This window comes from Natator depressus, chromosome 1 (assembly GCF_965152275.1).
Source record: "Natator depressus isolate rNatDep1 chromosome 1, rNatDep2.hap1, whole genome shotgun sequence".
Lineage (NCBI taxonomy): Eukaryota > Metazoa > Chordata > Testudines > Cheloniidae > Natator > Natator depressus.
In genome coordinates, this window is record NC_134234.1 from 52,786,876 (window position 1) to 52,804,620 (window position 17,745).

General features: G+C 39.8%; 1 protein-coding gene across 1 annotated transcript in view; it reads right to left on the reverse strand.

The window, feature by feature from the left end:
* The window catches only part of TRPC4 (transient receptor potential cation channel subfamily C member 4), a 206,058-nt gene that overhangs the window by 49,727 nt on the left and 138,586 nt on the right, over positions 1-17,745 (reverse strand). Inside the window, exon 5 of the mRNA XM_074959934.1 lies at positions 8,119-8,455. Coding sequence (XP_074816035.1) covers positions 8,119-8,455 — 337 coding nt within the window. The remainder of the gene's footprint in view (positions 1-8,118; positions 8,456-17,745) is intronic.

Below are 17,745 nucleotides of genomic sequence, written 5' to 3' on the forward strand. Positions count from 1 at the left end.
AGTAGGGACTTAATCTCATTGTTAAACTGAATATATAGTCATATTTGAATTTTAAATTGTCCTATATTTTTTCAAAATATTTTTTGCATGAATCCATAGTTCTATAGTAGTGACAGAATGAGCCACCATTATGAACTACACTGACCTTTTCAGTAGTACTTTTATGTGTACTAGAACAAATCATTTGAATAGTCCTCTACGCTGCACATTTTGTAACTTTAGCAGATAAAATTATTTCAGTTTTGGAATAACACCAGTGATGGCGCTTGCTTGCTTAAAAATATGACCAAGCTCCAGGTATTATGTACTGTCTTGCCAAATACTGACTCCGTCAATAAAGTGTTCTGGCTACAGTAAAACAGCAGACTGGGATAAATGCTCGCCTGGATGCTATAACCTGTTATATTATCTTGTAAAAATAGAGTGTTTGTAATTCTAAGCCATTGCCATTGGGAGGGAAGTCAGTCATAACTGATAAAAAGCTATGTAAAACTCAAGGCTCAAAAGGTCATTGTTAATTAAAGGAACTACCTTTATATTCTGAGCTTTCTATTCATACATTACATTATATATCAGATGCTATAGTTATGCACATCACAGAAAAGCCCATGAGGAAATTAATAATTCTTCCCTCACAGCAGGGTTTGAATGGTGTGCAGTAAAAAAGGCCTAGGGTCAAGCACTGAACAATAAAGAGATAAAAAAAATATTGAATACCTGCTTGTTCAGTTAGCATCATCCATTCGTGACTACAAAATATGGGGGTAGGGGGCATAAGATGTTCAAGTTTTTAACATGGGCAAAACAAAACAAAAAAATTCTACCTTCATTCTTGGAAATGGCTCAACCATTTTAGCTGACATCCTGCAAAGAAAATTGTAGCCCAAACAGTTACAGTTTGGCAAAGTTATAAGCAACTGAAAGCAGGATCTTATAATGGAAAGTGTTGGGCAACCTTAATATGCAGAACAAAGGAAACGAATAACATTATGTGAAAAAGCAGGATTTCGTTCCTTCTCATTTTTGAGCCCTGGGTTACAGTGGTTCTGAAGGTCACATAATTTATGCTTAACTGACTCTCTTAGCTCACAGATATCATATGTATTCATTGAATCTTCTTGGCTAGAGATCTGTTCCATAATGTAAGTGTTTATTTTCCTCCACCATGCTTCCTTTGTCTCCACCTGACTGTGTGCTATTTCATCTGGGTGGCCACATCACCCTTTATCTCTGCTCCCTCTAACAACCCAATTTTCAGTACCTGCTGATCAGTATTTTATGCTATGCTTTCCTGACCTGTTACTGGTAATGATGCCCCCATTAATTTCATATCTATAAACAGTTCACACTGAACTTTTGCATATCAATTTGTAGTGTCTCTAGATATAAGCAGACTAAGCAATTGCCCCACGCAGTTCCAGGGTGCCCCAGTTTAGTACTACCCCAAAAATATCATTAATCTTATTTAACGTGGACTTAACAAGTATATTATTATATATTGTATTGGTATATTTTTTGATTTGCAGAAATAATGCAATTATTATTTAAAGGGGTCGGTAAGAGGGGGACCGAAGATACTCTGGCTTGGGGCCCCCGTGGGCTAGCACCACCTCTTGATTCAGATACATTTTGCTTTCAATGCTCAATAAGACTATACTATCCCATGCATCCCACCTAGAATTTCTTAAGCCATGAAGGTGTGTATTTTGCACAATTTACAAGCCTCCTCCTTCCCTACAGGTTCTCACTCTCTAATAATCTATATCAAACAATCTGACAGAAAGAACAAGGCATGGAAAAAAACCCAACTAAATCCCTGTTCTTTTTACATTCAATACTATCCAGAGCCTTAGTAAGCTGAATATTCTAGAGAAGACCATAGAAATACACACTCAATTTATCCAAACAAGCCCATGCTGAAATATTAAAAGTGTTATGAAAATTAACAACAGAAAAATTAACAACAGAAAAATAGGAATTTTCCATGCCCTTTCAAGAACGTGAGATGGACCCAACCTAGAAAATTCTACAATCTGAATACTACTACTACTAATAAAGTTATCAGAACCCAAATTATTCTTCTTAAGAATTTTCCTCTCATAGAAGTTCCTCATCTTCTTTGAGGAAAATATTTTATTCTCTTTCTTTTTCTGACACTCTTGTTCACTCTTTCCCGCAGCAATCTAGCACAACTACGGTAAGTGAGCCTTATCAATGCAGTGATTTTTTTTTTTTTTGTCAGAGAAACTTTCTCTCTTGTTGTTATGTCCTCTGAGGTCACTTGCAGAATGGTCCAGAAAAAAGACAGCCATCTGAAGTATATGCACGCCAACCTAATATTACTATGATATCAAGAGCCCATTGCCATTTGCTACGTTCCCACAGAACAGACTGGGAAAAACACCAATGAGTTTATTAAAACACAGCTATTGACTATAGAATTCATAGAAGTGAATGTCCTTATTGTCTATTCCTCCATTCCTGTGCTAAGGGCAAGACTGGAGCGGGAAAGACAAAGGTGGCTTAAGCCAACTTTGTTGTCCTCCTATTCTTGAATTATCTGGAGGTCTGACATAAATTAGAGCAGTCTCAGGGCTGCTCTAAACTCAAGACAATGACTGCAATGGCCCCCTATGGATTGTCTGTCAGCTGAGAATAGTGTGACTGCAGCAGTGCTCCAGTCATGTATCATCTCTCCTCTGACTTGTCCTCTACACCAGGGGCTGTGATTTGGGCTCCTGTAGTGCTGGTTTGGCAGCTGTATGCTGGTTAGGGAAGCCCCTTACACCAGAGACATTTTAGGATAGAGCTGTTTCTGTCTGGTTTCACCCACTTTACATTGCTGGCATAGTGAAGAGGGGCAACAGGGTGATCACATAGAAGCTAGTGATGGCACTGATAATTTTCTGGGGAAATTCTCTGGCCTGTGTTATACAGGAGGTCAGACTAGATGATTACAATGGTCCCTTCTGGCCTTGGAATCTATGAATCTAGTGATGAAAAAGATTTGTCTGTCTCACTCCCTCACTTCTGTTGTTTATTGTTCTTGCTCATTGCCTCAACGGTGGTAAGATCTTCAGGGCAGGGATAATGTCTTTTTATTTTTCCTATGAAAACAATTAGCAAACTTTGGGATGCCAATTTCATAATTAATAATAATTAAGGTTGCGGGTTTGTCACAGAGATCACGGAAGTCATGAAGCCATGACTGGGCCAGTCACACAGTTTCGGGCCACCCCCCTCTCCCAGCAGCAGCAGGAGGAGTTTGGGTGGGGGGCTCAGGGTGGGGGTTGGGGTGCAGGAGAGCATGAGGGCTCTGTCCGGCGTTTACCTTACGGGGGGGGCTCCCCGGAAGTGGCAACATGTCCCTCCCTCAGCTTCTAGCTCCCACAGTTCCCAGCCAATGGGAGCTGCGGAGCTGGCAGCTCGCGGAGCTAGGAGCTTAGGGAGGGATATGTCACCACTTCTGAGAAGCTGGATAGAGAGCCTGCCAGCCCCACCAGCCCCAGCACCAGAGGGGGTCCCAGGCTGCTCCCAGCAGAGCACCCACGGTGCCCCCCGGACTCCCTCCCCAAGCACCCGGGCCACCCCCCCGGACTGGCCTCCCAGCACCTGTGCTCTCCCCCGCTCAACCCGCCGAGCACCTGTGGCACTCCCAAGATTTAGTCAGGTATATAGTATAAGTTATGGACAGGTCACGGGCTGTGAATTTTTATTTCCTACCCGTGATCTGTCCATGACTTTTATTAAAAATGCCCGTGACTAAAAAGTAGCCTTAAAAATAATACAGTATTCCTGGCAGTGAAGGATTGCTCCCTATTGTACATTTAGTCTTGTTTAAATAGGAGTTCCACCCCTTCAATTGGGAGACTGTTCCACAAACAAATAGATCTCCCTGTCAGGAAGTTTATCCAGATATTAAGCCTAAAAGTTCTTCTTTTTTAGTTTTATTCCCTTAGTCCTAGTTACACAGGCTTTTATTACTGCAGAGATAATCACCAGGTATTGTAATATAACTTGTGTAATCATGTAAATTGTGTAAAACAAAAAAAGAATGAAGAAACTTCCTTAAATGATCTTTTTTTCTTATAAAATTGACTGTCTCTTTGAGTAAGTAGCCTGATACAGGTTCTTCCACAGCGTTTCCTATTCTAAGGACTCATAAAATGTGTTAATTATACACATTGTCTCTTACATACTAGTATGAAAATGGTAATTAATGTTTGATCTTTAGAGAGTTTAGATAATTATGGACAATTTTAATGCTTCCTAAGTATTAAATGATGGAGCCATATGTACTATGAGATCCATACTGAGGATAAGTCAGGAATATGTATAGCTCCCATTTGTCTGTACTCACAGTAAGAGAGGTTTCAGAGTAGCAGCCGTGTTAGTCTGTGTCCGCAAAAAGAAAAGGAGGACTTGTGGCACCTTAGAGACGAACAAATTTATTTGAGCATAAGCTTTCGTGAGCTACAGCTCACTTCATTGGATGCATACTGTGGAAAATACACAGAGAACATGAAACAATGGGTGTTACCATACACACTGTAACAAGAGTGATCAGGTAAGGTGAGCTATTACCAGCAGGAGAGCGGGGGGGAGAGAGGGGGAGAAAACCTTTTGAAGTGATAATCAAGGTGGGCCATTTTCAGCAGTTGACAAGAATATGTGAGGAACAGTGGGGGGGAATAAACATGGGGAATTAGTTTTACTTTGTGTAATGACCCATCCACTCCCAGTCTTTATTTAATTGTATCCAGTTTGCAAATTAATTCCAATTCAGCAGTCTCTCGTTAGATTCTGTTTTTGAAGTTTTTTTGTTCAAGAATTGCCACTTTCATGTCTGTAATCGCGTGACCAGAGAGATTGAAGTGTTCTCCGACTGGTTTATGAATGTTATAATTCTTGACATCTGATTTGTGTCCATTTATTCTTTTCAGTAGAGACAGTCCAGTTTGGCCAATGTACATAGCTTGAATAAAGACTGGGAGTGGATGTGTCATTACACAAAGTAAAATTATTTCCCCATGTTTATTTCCCCTTCCCTCCCCCCCCCCCCCCCCCCGCCACCACTGTTCCTCACATGTTCTTGTCAACTGCTGGAAATGGCCCACCTTGATTATCACTACAAAAGGTTCTTCCCCTCCCTCCCGCTCTCCTGCTGGTAATAGCTCACCCTAAGTGATCACTCTCATTACAGTGTGTATGGTAACACCCATTGTTTCATGTTCTCTGTGTATATAAAATCTCCCCACTGTATTTTCCACTGCATGCATCTGATGAAGTGAGCTGTAGCTCACAAAAGCTTATGCTCAAATAAATGTGTTCATCTTTAAGGTGCCACAAGTACTCCTTTTCTTTTTACAGTAAGAGAGGTAACATTAAAATGTAAATTACATTCAGAACTGTCTTAACAAGGAGAAAGAAACATGAGTGTATTGTTTAAAAAAGTTAATAGCCTTGAGATGTGTTGTAGCTGCTCCAGGATAACCTTTGCTTTGGGAAACTGGATTAGTTGGTTACATTCCCAATTTTAACATAAGACTTTTACCCTAGAGCTACATCAGTTCAGTATATGCTTCAAAATGTATCTGCATCCAGTAAGCAGAAATGCATAATTTACCTACATATATGTCAAACTGGGAAAACGATACTATCCATTTTAAAGCATTTTAGATCTATATAACAGCTAAGTATTGATGAAGATTGATTATCCCCCAATCCAGGGACATTGGGGAAAGGGGGTATTGTGCCCTCCTGGCATTGTGATATTGGAAAACTGCAGCCTGGAGTTGCTAGGCTGGAGCTGAGCAGCTGGAGGGCAGCTGAGGAAGGCTCTCTGCTCAAGATAGGAGTTTCTATCTGTAGGGAAGAAATGTGCCAGAGCAGAGCGCAAAAGGATCAGTTCTTGGTCCACTGGGTTCTGTTTGTTTTGTTTCATGTTAATACAAAAACTGTAATAACTAATTAGAAAAGATTTTTAAAAAAATGAATCCCAAATCCTGACATTAGCTTGGCTCGTCAGTATGATTTGTAACTCTAACCAGCCTGACAGGCTGATTAATTTCTTGGCAAAAACAGCTATATTTTGGCTTCTTTTTAGATTAAAAACCAGATTTAACAAACAAAGGACAATAAATCTTGGAGCTCAGCTGTGACACTGAGGTGTAGCCCAGTGCTGGGGACTGAGGGAAGCTATGTTACCCCATGCCTAGGGCAAACTCTAGAAGGCAACATACCTCACAAATCACAATCCCTCTCAGAGCATATCAGCATGCAGGAGTCTGTGCATGTTTCACTCTTCCTTTGGACATGCATCCCTGCTGTTGGGGAGTGTAGGAGAAGTGCGATCCTACCCCCTCCTTGCCCCCTTTGGGATAGTTTTCACTGCTGGGGCTCAAATGAGGAACAGTCCCTTCCCATTCCCCTCCATGGGTGTTCAGGCACTATCTAGCTGCATTCTGAGGACTTCTCTACATGGGACTATAGTTCGGACCTCATGGATGTGCATTGCAGCGCGCACTATCATGCTGCGCATTAACTAGCCCATGTGGCTGCTGCAGATGCAAACTGAAAGGTATCTAGTTTGCACCCACAGTTTCCACACGGGGGAGTTACAGCGCAGCATGCCAGCACATGCCATGCAATTCACACCCACACAGGCCAAACTGCAGGGCCGTGTAGACATATCCTAAATGTCATGATCAACACTATCTGGGGCCCTCTCAATTTGGGCCAAAAATATAAAATTCATCACCATTTTCCTTTGAAGCTAACAGGTGGGGAGTCTAGGAAGGGTTGTGGAAGTGGACAGAGCAATAGCTTCATAGAGAACTGTGAGGATGGAAAGAAAGTCAGGGGCCTACTGTGAGGAAGGATCTGTGTGTAGCCTTATTGATACTGGACAGTTGCACCAGTTTAACTAAAGTTGTGATTTTAAACCAATGTAATGGTTTAAACATGTGTGAACCTCTGTGTGGACACTCCTATATTGGTTTAAACCAGACTTATTGTAGATTAGCCTGATTTGATTAACTAAACCAAACTAAACCTGATTTGATTGACCTAAACCAAAATAAAAGAGACCACAGTACATCCTGGCAGATGTAGTGTGGCTAGTGAGGAGGGGCTAAAGGCGAGAATGGGGACATGAGGGAACTGGAACTACAGCTCCCATGGGGCACTGCACCCGCTCAGGCGCACACACAGGTTAACAATCAGGTGACCCAAACAAAATATTTTGTTTTAGGTGAAGCCAGGCAGAAATGTTTACTTTTGATTTTCTGGACAGAAAATTCAGCAGAAATCATTCCTTCCCCCTTGTCCCCCACCGTGGAAACTTTTGACTTTAATAATACCCCATTTTCTGATGGCAAAATGTTTTGACTGAAATTTGTTTACTAGCCCTAGTCAATAATTTTTCACAGAAAAAAATCCTGTTTGAAAATGACCATTTTTGATTAAAAAGCTTATTGGAAAAATTTGACCAGAGCTAATTATAATTTGTGCACCTTCATTATTGGTGAAATATGGCTGTGACCTTTGGAGATATTTAAAATTAGTAACAACACACTCTGAGACTGTAAGTTCTGCAAGTACTACAAACTGTCTTGTTCTCTGTCACAGAACATCCTTACAGCTAAAAACAAGTATTAAATAAAATGTTAAAGGGACTATAAATTGAAAGATAAGAGAAGTAAATAGATACTTTTTAAAAAAAGTGAATAGTTTAGTAAATTTCAAATTGGTAATTTATATAAATCAGAATAACATCTGCACTACAGTGGATAGAAATCACAAAGTTATCAATCCTCATGCTACAGGGCATATATTAATCATCAGCTCAGGTCAGAAAGAAAATCCCTTGAATCTTACCCCCTTCTCCCTACCATGGCATAGAATTATAACTGGCCAGGAGCAGGCTGGCTTTTTTTAACCTTCCTCTGAATTACCTGATACAGTCCTCAAATACTAGATTAGATGGCCTACTGCTCTATTCTGGGATGGAAATGCCCATGATTCAATATTCCACTGTGTATTCCTGCTTCAGTAATCTTCACAAAATATGTCTGGATTAAACATTTTCCACTATATTTTCTTTAGTAATACATTTACCCAAGACCCACGGTAATATCATCCACTCAATGATAGTTGGCGGTGGCCCCTGCATGTTCAACTCCGACCTGTTGATGTGCTGAGAGGCAAGGAGCAGCAGAAACAGAAAAGTCAAGTAGGATGCAGTATGGCAGATAAATTTGATAAATGGCTTTTTGATGAACAGCCCTAATGGACTTTTGGGAGCAATCAGGTAGCACACAGAGAAGACAGGGAAAAGGAGTCCAATCACGGCACATGTCAACATCTTCACTGCCCAGTGTCGCCTCCTCCAGCCTGGGAACTCATCGTACCAGCGGGACGCAAGCAGCTGCTGACAGTTGGGCTGGGCAACAAACTAAAGGAAAAGAAAGAAAGGACAAAGTCAATTCCATGTGATTGTTACCCATTCATTTCCTCCACAGGCCAACTTTAGGGCCATATTGTTATTGGCTTTTGGGTGGGCATAGAGGAAAGCTTTTCAGAAACCACCATGCTATTTACACAGCCTATGCAAGTACTGGTCATAATAGCAGCCCATGTGAACAAGGACTGATAAGCCCCTCCTTCCTCCAGTAAGTCAGCCATTGGAAAGAGGGTGGGTGAGGAGGACAGGAAGGGATTTGGCTCAGCCCCATTGTGGCACTCCAGGCATCTCTACCTCATCCTAAAGCATGGTGTTTGGTGTGTGCCTCCATGAAGCCAGGGGCTTTTGGGAGAGATGGTGTCTACTAAATGATACTCCCTCATGTTACTCCCCCAGAAGTGGTACAGCTCACGCTGTGTACAACACAAATGCTGGCCCTTAAAATTCACTTTTCAAAAGTATTTACGCTAGTAAATCTCAACTGCTCAAGTGTTAATGGAAATCAGACACAAAAGGGTTGTGACATGGATGTATCAACATTTGTTTTAGATTCAAATACATATGCACAAAAAAAGTTCTCATTATTCACTCAGCTCTTGAACAGAACGTGAAGATCATCAGATAAAAGTCACTATGGCAATGCAAAGAATTATTGTTGTTGCAGGACTGTAATTTAACATCTTCAAAAAGTAGAAGTGAATACAATAATAAAAAAAAAGCTTTTCCCCATCACGTTCCCTGACAATTCTCTAATTTAGTTCTGTCTAAAGAACTTGCCATCCCTAATACTCTCTGCCTTTCTTAGTAAACCTGTTTCATATTCATTTTCATCCTTTACAATATTTTACAGTGTTATTTTATTATTTTACAATGTGTTGTATACTGCCTAGTGCCTGTTTTTATTTTTACATTGTGATCTTTTTCTTAAAAGTAACTTTAAAAGTACTTTCTACAATTGTAATTGTTCATATAAATATATACACTTTATATTCATTTTCAATGTTTCAGAGAAGATTCTGGTGTATTTCAGACTTTTCTTCATATGATTTCCTTTATCATATAGTTCATATGCTAACTTTGATACTGGGAGACAGACGTAATAGAACTGACATAAGCAGACATATAATAGAATTGACACTCACATCAAACAGAGTAAAGCTTAAAAAAGAAACATGCTCCTTTTTGTATCAAACACACACATACTTAGTGCAGTCAATCAAAATTAAAAACTTAATATAGCCATGCATTAACAATTTTTCATTTAGTTTCTGTTTGGTTCAAGGATTTTTTTTTTAAAGCATCATTACTGAACAATTTTAGATGGCTTTGAATTCCAATCATATGCATTTAGAGTAATTATAAGTTGTATATGTGTCATACTTTTTGATAAAACCTTATAATTACAAAGGGCCAGATTCTGCAATCCTTACTCATGGTAAGTAATATATTACTTTTTAAATAGTCCCTGAAATTATTGGAACTACTGGCAGGGGAAAGTATTACTTTACATTGTAGGTTTGGCAGAATCTGGCACTCAATTAAAATTCAATGTGCATCTTTCTTTATATGTGTGGATCTTGTTAGTAAAATTAAAGGGAACCAACTCCCTGGACCAAATTCAAACCTGCTGCATGCTGGTAGAATTTCAGTGTTTTCAATAAAGATATAACGGCTTACCATGCACTAGCTCTGAGGCTGATCCCCTGACTATTAATTTGTTATTTTTGAATGGGGAAAAAAAAAGGGGAAAAAAGAAAATAAGTTATACTGTAAGAATCATGAAAGGAAGAAAAAGAAAAATCATACAGTGTTCTCTGTTTCTTTCATTAGGAAAAATATTAAGCCCTAAAAGTTTCAGATGTTTATCTCAAGTTAGAGCTGCTTGGAATAATACCATATGCAGGTACAGCAGCTTGTTTCAATGTGATGTGCTGCCAATGTTTTAACAAGGTGTCCCTCAAAAAATTTCCACCTCACTTGGCAACATGTGACATTCCCTGAATTTAATATTTTTCTTCCCCCCCCCCCCCCCAGGTTTGACAGTTCCATGCTCTTTCCCCCTCACCACAATATCTGTCAATTCTATATCAATCTCATTTCCTAAAAATGCATCAGTTCCATACTCCTTCTCTCTTTCCAGGCCTCACCTGCTTGATATAGGGAGTCAGGAAAAGGAACAACTTTTCCTAGGCTAATCTGAGATTTGGGGTGGAAGCAGGTGTCCCTTGGCTTGTCAGGGGTGGATAAGGAGAAGTAAGTTTATCCTGGGTGGTAGTGTTAGAGGGCTATCCCTTCACCGCGTCCCCTGGTTCTTGTCACGCAGACAGAAAGCAGAAGACTAGAAGTCCGAAGTGCAGGCAATTCAATGTTTATTGGGGTTAGTTCCAAGCAAGCACCTCCATAGCTCTACACACCAGCAGAGTCTGTTTCCCAGTGTTCCGTTCCCAGCTCTGATGCCGCAGAGCATTTACCCCATGTCCCCCTTCCCAGATCTGACGTCTCAGAGCCTTGCCTGTGTCCCCTTTCCCATTTTCCCCTTTCCCATTTTCCCCTCCTTAGTAGGCCCAAATATACCTTCAGTGCGCACCCCTAGTCCCACCCCCTACAACTTATGGTCATGTGCCATTTTGGAGGGTCGTGAGTTGGGGTCTTCATCCCACCTCTTTTGTATTCCATGGGAGGGGTAAGGAGTGGGGTTGTGTTCTGGCCAAGGCCAGGCTTTTCTTTGGCTTTTAGTGTTTCTTATGCCTTCCCCCCCCCCGCCCCCAACCCCTTTGCCCCTCCTAACTGGTTGCTTGATTTTAGCTTGAGGGAAGAGCCAGGCAGCCTTCTAGTGAATGCTTGTATATTATACTCCCACCATACCTTGTAACACTTTAACTGTATCCCTTATCTTTTCCCACTGTACTAAAAACCCCATCTGGTTGTGGGAAATGTGTGGGAAATGCAACACAGAGTCTCCTTGTTCATTGCTCTTCACACATATTAGTATAAGATATAAGAGTATCAAAATGTCAAACCCAAAATTCTATCTCAGGCTCACAAACAAGCCTATATGCTAACAGATAGTAGTGAGGAATCTGGGGGAAGGAGGGCTCCCATTTCTTCCCAGTGTGAGCTTGAGTCGGACAGGCAGGCACAGGCGGGAGACAAGTGGGCTGCAGCAGCTGTAGGAATCACATTCAGTGCTGCTGCTTGGTCCTGCCTCCCTTCCTCCTTATGCAGTTCTGGAGAGAGAACCTGGCAAAAATGGTGCTGTGCAGCTTGCGAGGTAGACACTGGAGGGGAGATTCACTCGCACCAGTGCTTTGCCAATACCAAGCGGACCTGGGGCAGGGTAGCTGTAGGAGTGAGCAGCAGCTGCTCAACTCTCGTCTCAAAAAGAGCTAAAATATTAATGTGAAATGAAATTAAAATGTTAATGTAACAACAAGGCTTGTTAACCAATTGGAACATTTTTGAGCTGGCCTGTAAAACAATGTTCTGCCCCAATACCCAAACACGATTCTGTTCCTGCCTGATCATATGGCTATTACATGATCTAAATAAAGGAAAATTGTGGCCTTCCAAACTACAAATTCTTCATATATGTGAACAAAATGGATAACTTCTAGCTCTCTGTTCACTATGTGATTTCTTGCCCCTTCCCCAAGAGCATCTGGTCCTGACTACTGTCAAAGAAAGGATATAGTACAGATGGATAGCTGGTCTGATTCTGCCTCACATTTCCTGTCTTCCATGCCAACCTAAGGATTTTTGGAAGGGTAAGAAAGATGATTCTTTGGGATACACCCATTCAAAATGTGAGTTTGGTTTCTTCTCCCAACTAGCTTCCTGTTGCAGAAGTGTAGCCCTGATGCTTGTTTCTGACCAGCCTAGTGATGAGTTTACATTGGCTGATAATGAAGTTTGTTTTCAAGGCCATCTTCACAATGAAAAAGGCTAGAATATTATTTTTAAATGAAAGTTGATATCCATTAGCAGAGTCCCTTGAGATCCCTTCAACTCAGCAGCATGTTTCAATACAACTGGGAAAATGGTTTTGAGGGGGTTCATGTTCATATTCTCCGAAACCCTCTTTACAGGGCAAGTTTGGATTTGCTCACTGAGTCATTTTCACTGAGGCTGAAATTGTAATTAAAGTATCTTGCAGGCTTTGAAGAAAATCAAGTCCACTTCTCCAGGAACCAAGTAACATCAAGAACCTCTGATGTAATTTAAACACAAATTTTAAATGAAAGATGCAATTCATCTCCCATTTATCTTTCCCTTATCTGTTTAGTTTATGAACAACTGCAAACTGAAAACAATGACCTAGAAGTCCTCTTCCAATAAATGCCAAACACCAAGTAACTCCATATACAAATACCAATGAGATATTAATCTAATGTACTTTAAACAAGCTAGCAGATGTAAAAATTTGAGACAAAAATAACTGTGCATGTTTCAAAACATGTATAAACATGCCACGTAAGTCTTATATGAGCTGCAGACATAGTGAAGTGGCTCTCGTGGTGCAGAACACAGGCAGAGATATAAAACAGAATCCATGAAGCAGCACGTCCAGATGCAGATGATTTATTAATTTCCAAAAGGTCCAGACCTCCAATTTCATGCTTTTATATGATAACAGCATTGGCATAGCTAGTGAACAATTTCCTGAAGTAGCAATAAATCTCCTTTCGCTGCAACCGTTTCTTTCAACTACCCAGTTCTATCAGCCATATATATAATCCAGGCCTTCCCCAAGTGTGTTGTTTAGACCTCCTGAAAATAACTCTAAATCTGCTCCAGACGCATTTTCAGATTTACACTTGTCGACTTTATTTCTAACAGTATTGTACAAGTGTATTACAAATTTCCTGTATCATTTGAACAAAACTAAATCACTTGACTCATTTTTGTGGGTGGACGGTACATGCAAGCGTTGCGTATGATTTTCACTAGAGACACATAAATCCATTACACTACCTTAATAAGAAATAATATTAAGCAGTATGGTTCAGTGAATAGAGGACTGGTTTATTCATAGATTCTAAGGCCAGTCTGATAATCTATTCTGACCTCTTGCATAACACGAGTCATAGAACATCCTGCAAGTGATTCCTGTTTGAAATAGAGTGTATCTTTTAGGAAAACATCTGATCTTGATTTCAAAATTGCCAGGGATGAAGAAATGCACCCCAGCCCTTGGTAAGTTGTTCCAATGGTTAATTATCATCACTGTTAAAAATATATGCATTATCTCCAGTCTACATTTGTTTAGCTTTAACTTTTAACCAATGGATCTTCATATACCATTGTTAAATGGAAGAGCCCTTTATCAAATTTTGTTCACCATGTAGATATTGATAGACTGTGATCAAGTCACCCCTCAACCTTCTCTTTGTTAAGCTAAATAGATTCATAGATTCATAGATATTTAGGTCAGAAGGGACCATTATGATCATCTAGTCTGACCTCCTGCACAACGCAGGCCACAAAATTTCACCCACCACTCCTGCGAAAAACCTCTCACCGATGTCTGAGCTATTGAAGTCCTCAAATCGTGGTTTAAAGACTTCAAGGAGCAGATAATCCTCCAGCAAGTGACCCGTGCCCCATGCTACAGAGGAAGGTGAAAAACCTCCAGGGCCTCTTTCAATCTGCCCTGGAGGAAAATTCCTTCCCGACCCCAATATGGCGATCAGCTAAACCCTGAGCATATGGGCAAGATTCACCAGCCAGATACTACAGAAAATTCTTTCCTGGGTAACTCAGATCCCACCCCATCTAATATCCCAGCAGAGGCCATTGGGCCTATTTACCATGAATATTTAATTACCAAAACCATGTTATCCCATCATACCATCTCCTCCATAAACTTATCGAGTTTAATCTTAAAGCCAGATAGATCTTTTGCCCCCACTGCTTCCCTTGGAAGGCTATTCCAAAACTTCACTCCTCTGATGGTTAGAAACCTTCGTCTAATTTCAAGTCTAAACTTCCTGTTTATGTCCAGTTTATGTCCATTTGTTTTTGTATCCACATTGGTACTGAGCTTAAATAATTCCTCAAAAATAGATTGAGTTCCTTGAGTCTATCACTGTAAGGCATGTTTTCCAATCCTTTAATCATTCTTGTGACTCTTCTCTGAACCCTCTCCAAATTTATTAACATCCTTCTTGAATGCTAGACACCAGAACTGGACACTGTATTCCAGGAGTAGTCACACCAGAGCCAAATCCAGAGGTAATATAACCTTCATACTCTTACTCAAGATTCACCAAAGATCATAAGCTTGGTAATCAGAAAACCTGGGATCTATTCCCTGTTTACTGTGTGACTCTTCTCAAATACATTACTCACTGAACACTAGTGGTTATAAATGGAAAAAGTTTGTGGTATTTTTCAAAAAGGTCCTAACAGATTCATTCTTTATTATTAGTCTTTGTTGTTTACAGCTGTGGACTGCCCCTTCCCACACAAAAATATTAGAGTCAAAAACCTTTAATTAACTAAGATTCAGATATGTCAATAACTGCAGAAAGCTGGCTGTTACAGGAGATGGGAAAACTTCAATGTCAGGGGCATCACTAAATGGAAAATAAAGACACAAGACACACACAACAGAGCAAGAGCTCACTGGATAAATGAAGTGGGACCCTGATGCACTGGACAAGACAAGCTGCCAATACCAGTTGCCAGCAGTTAACCCCTGACAGTATGCATAACTTATCTGAGATGGTGAGCAAAAAAAGAGCCCAATCTCACAGGTGTTATGCATCTAGCAATAATGGACCTCTAGTTGCTATTGCCAGCTGTCAGTTGTTTACATGTGAAGAAACAAACATGCAAGCATTGGAGGGAGGAAGGCCAAGGATGGGCACCACATGGGGCAACTGAAAAGGCAAGAGTACTGAAGGCCAGATTTTCAAAGGTATTTAGGCAGCTAAAAATGCAGATAGGTGCCTAGTGGGACTTTCAAAAGCACCTAGGCGCCTAATGTCTACTAAAATCAATGTGAGGTAAGCACCTAGAAACATTTGAAAACCTCACCAGGCAGCTATCTGCATTTTTAGATGCCTAAATACTTGAGCTGGTTGGAAAATGGATTTTCCATTTTTCAGGAAATTGTAAATTTTGACATTTGTTTTCATTCTGAAATCAGCATGAAAGTTGAAATTTCAAAAAGTTTTGCAGAATGAAAATTCCCAAATAATTTCATTCAGCAATATTGCAATGTTTCATTATGATAAAAAATCAAAAGATCTTGCTTCAATAAGAGCTGGCTGAGGAGCTTGCTGGACCGTTAATCTTTATTTTCAATAAGTCTTGGAGCACTGAAGAAGTTCTATAAAATGGGAAAAAGCTAATATTGTGCCAATTTTTATAAAGGATGACCCAGATAATTATAGGCCTGTTAGCCTGACATCAGTCTCAGGCAAGATAATGGAGCAGCAGGACTTGGTTAATAATGAACTAAACAACAGTCGTGTAATTAATGCAAATCAATCTGAGTTTATGGAAAATAGATCCTGTCAAACTAACTGGATATCTTTTTTATGAGATTATAAATTTGGTTGATAAAGGTAATAGGGTTGACATATATATTTAGACTTCTGTAAGGTGTCTGACTGGGAGCTGCATGACATTTTGATTAAAAAACTAGAATGATATAAAATTAACATGGCACACATTAAATGAATTAAAAGTTGGCTAAATGATAGGTCTCAAAATGTAACTGTAAATGGGAAATCATCATCAAGCAGGTCTGTTTCCAGTGGGGTCCCACAGAAATCCGTTCTTGGCCTTACACTATTTAATATTTTTATCAAAGACCTGGAAAAAAAACATAATATCATTACTTATAAAGTTTGCAGATGATACAAAAATTGGGGTAGTGGTAAATAATGAAGAGAACAGGTCACTGATTCAGAATGATCTGGATTGCTTGATAAACTGGGTGGATAAGGTTAAATGTAAATGTATACATCTGGGAACAAAGAATGTTACAGAACTTACAGTATGGGGGACTTTATCCTGGGAAACAGCGACTTAGCAAAAGGCTTGGGGGTTGTGTGGATAATCAGCTGAACATGTGCTCCCAGTGTGACACAGTGGCCAAAAGAGCTAATGTGATCCTTAGATGCATAAACAGGAGAATCTCAAGTAGAAGTAAAGAAGTTATTTTCCCTCTGTATCTGGCATTGTTGCAACCACTGTGGGAATACTGTGCCAGTTCTGGTGCCACAATTCAAGAAGGATGTTCATAAATTAGAAAGGGCCCAGAGAAGAGCCATTAAAATTATTACAGGATTAGAAAATATGCCTAATAGTGATAGATTCAATGGGGGTCAATCTATTTATCTTAACAAAGAGAAGATTAAGGGGTGACGTGATTAAAATCTATAAGTACCTACATGGGGAACATATATTTAATAATGAACTCTTTGACTTAGCAGGGAAAGGCATACATTTTTAACAGTGAAAGTAATTAATCATTGGAACAATTTACCAAGGGTTGTGGTGGATTCTCCATCACTGACAATCTATAAATCAAGTCTAAAAGATATGCTCTAGGAATTATTTTGGGGAAGTTCTATGGTCTGTGTTATACAGGAGGTCAGACAAGATAATCACAATTGTCCCTTCTGGCCTTAGAATCTACGAATATGTTCCTACTAAATTCTTCAATTTTGATGAAACTTCATCTTACGATGGAAAACTTCCATAGAATTTTTTTTAGCAACTCTGTCAGATATCTTTAAAAATCTGACCTAGAGTCACTGATAGAATTGGTTAATATATATTTAATCTTCATACAGTTCATTAGCCTCAGTGTCTCCACCAGGACTACAACACTGACTGTTCATAAATTTAGCAAGTTTCATTTTCAGCAATGCCAGATGTTCTCCATTATCTGGTAGTAATTTGGATAGCAGATCTTCTATAATATATCCTGTTATGCTAAAATTCCTTCATGCATGCTCTTCAAGGGACAATTTATGATTCCCAAAGTGAAGCTTACTAGATCAGCCCAGTATGATTTCTTTGCTTTCCAGTATTCCAATGTACAGTCTGCAATATCCATAAGTGGCTCATCAGGAGGATACTAACTCACAATTCAAGGAATGGATTGCTCAGCCTTTGGCTGGAATAGCATAAAAGCAATCTTTGCTAAATGTCTGTGAAACTGGCATCTGTAGCCTGATGTCTGCGAATTCGTGAGTCATGGAATTGCTGTTAATGTTAATGATGGGAAATGCTGAGTGAAGAGAGAACATGGATGCTGTTGAAGC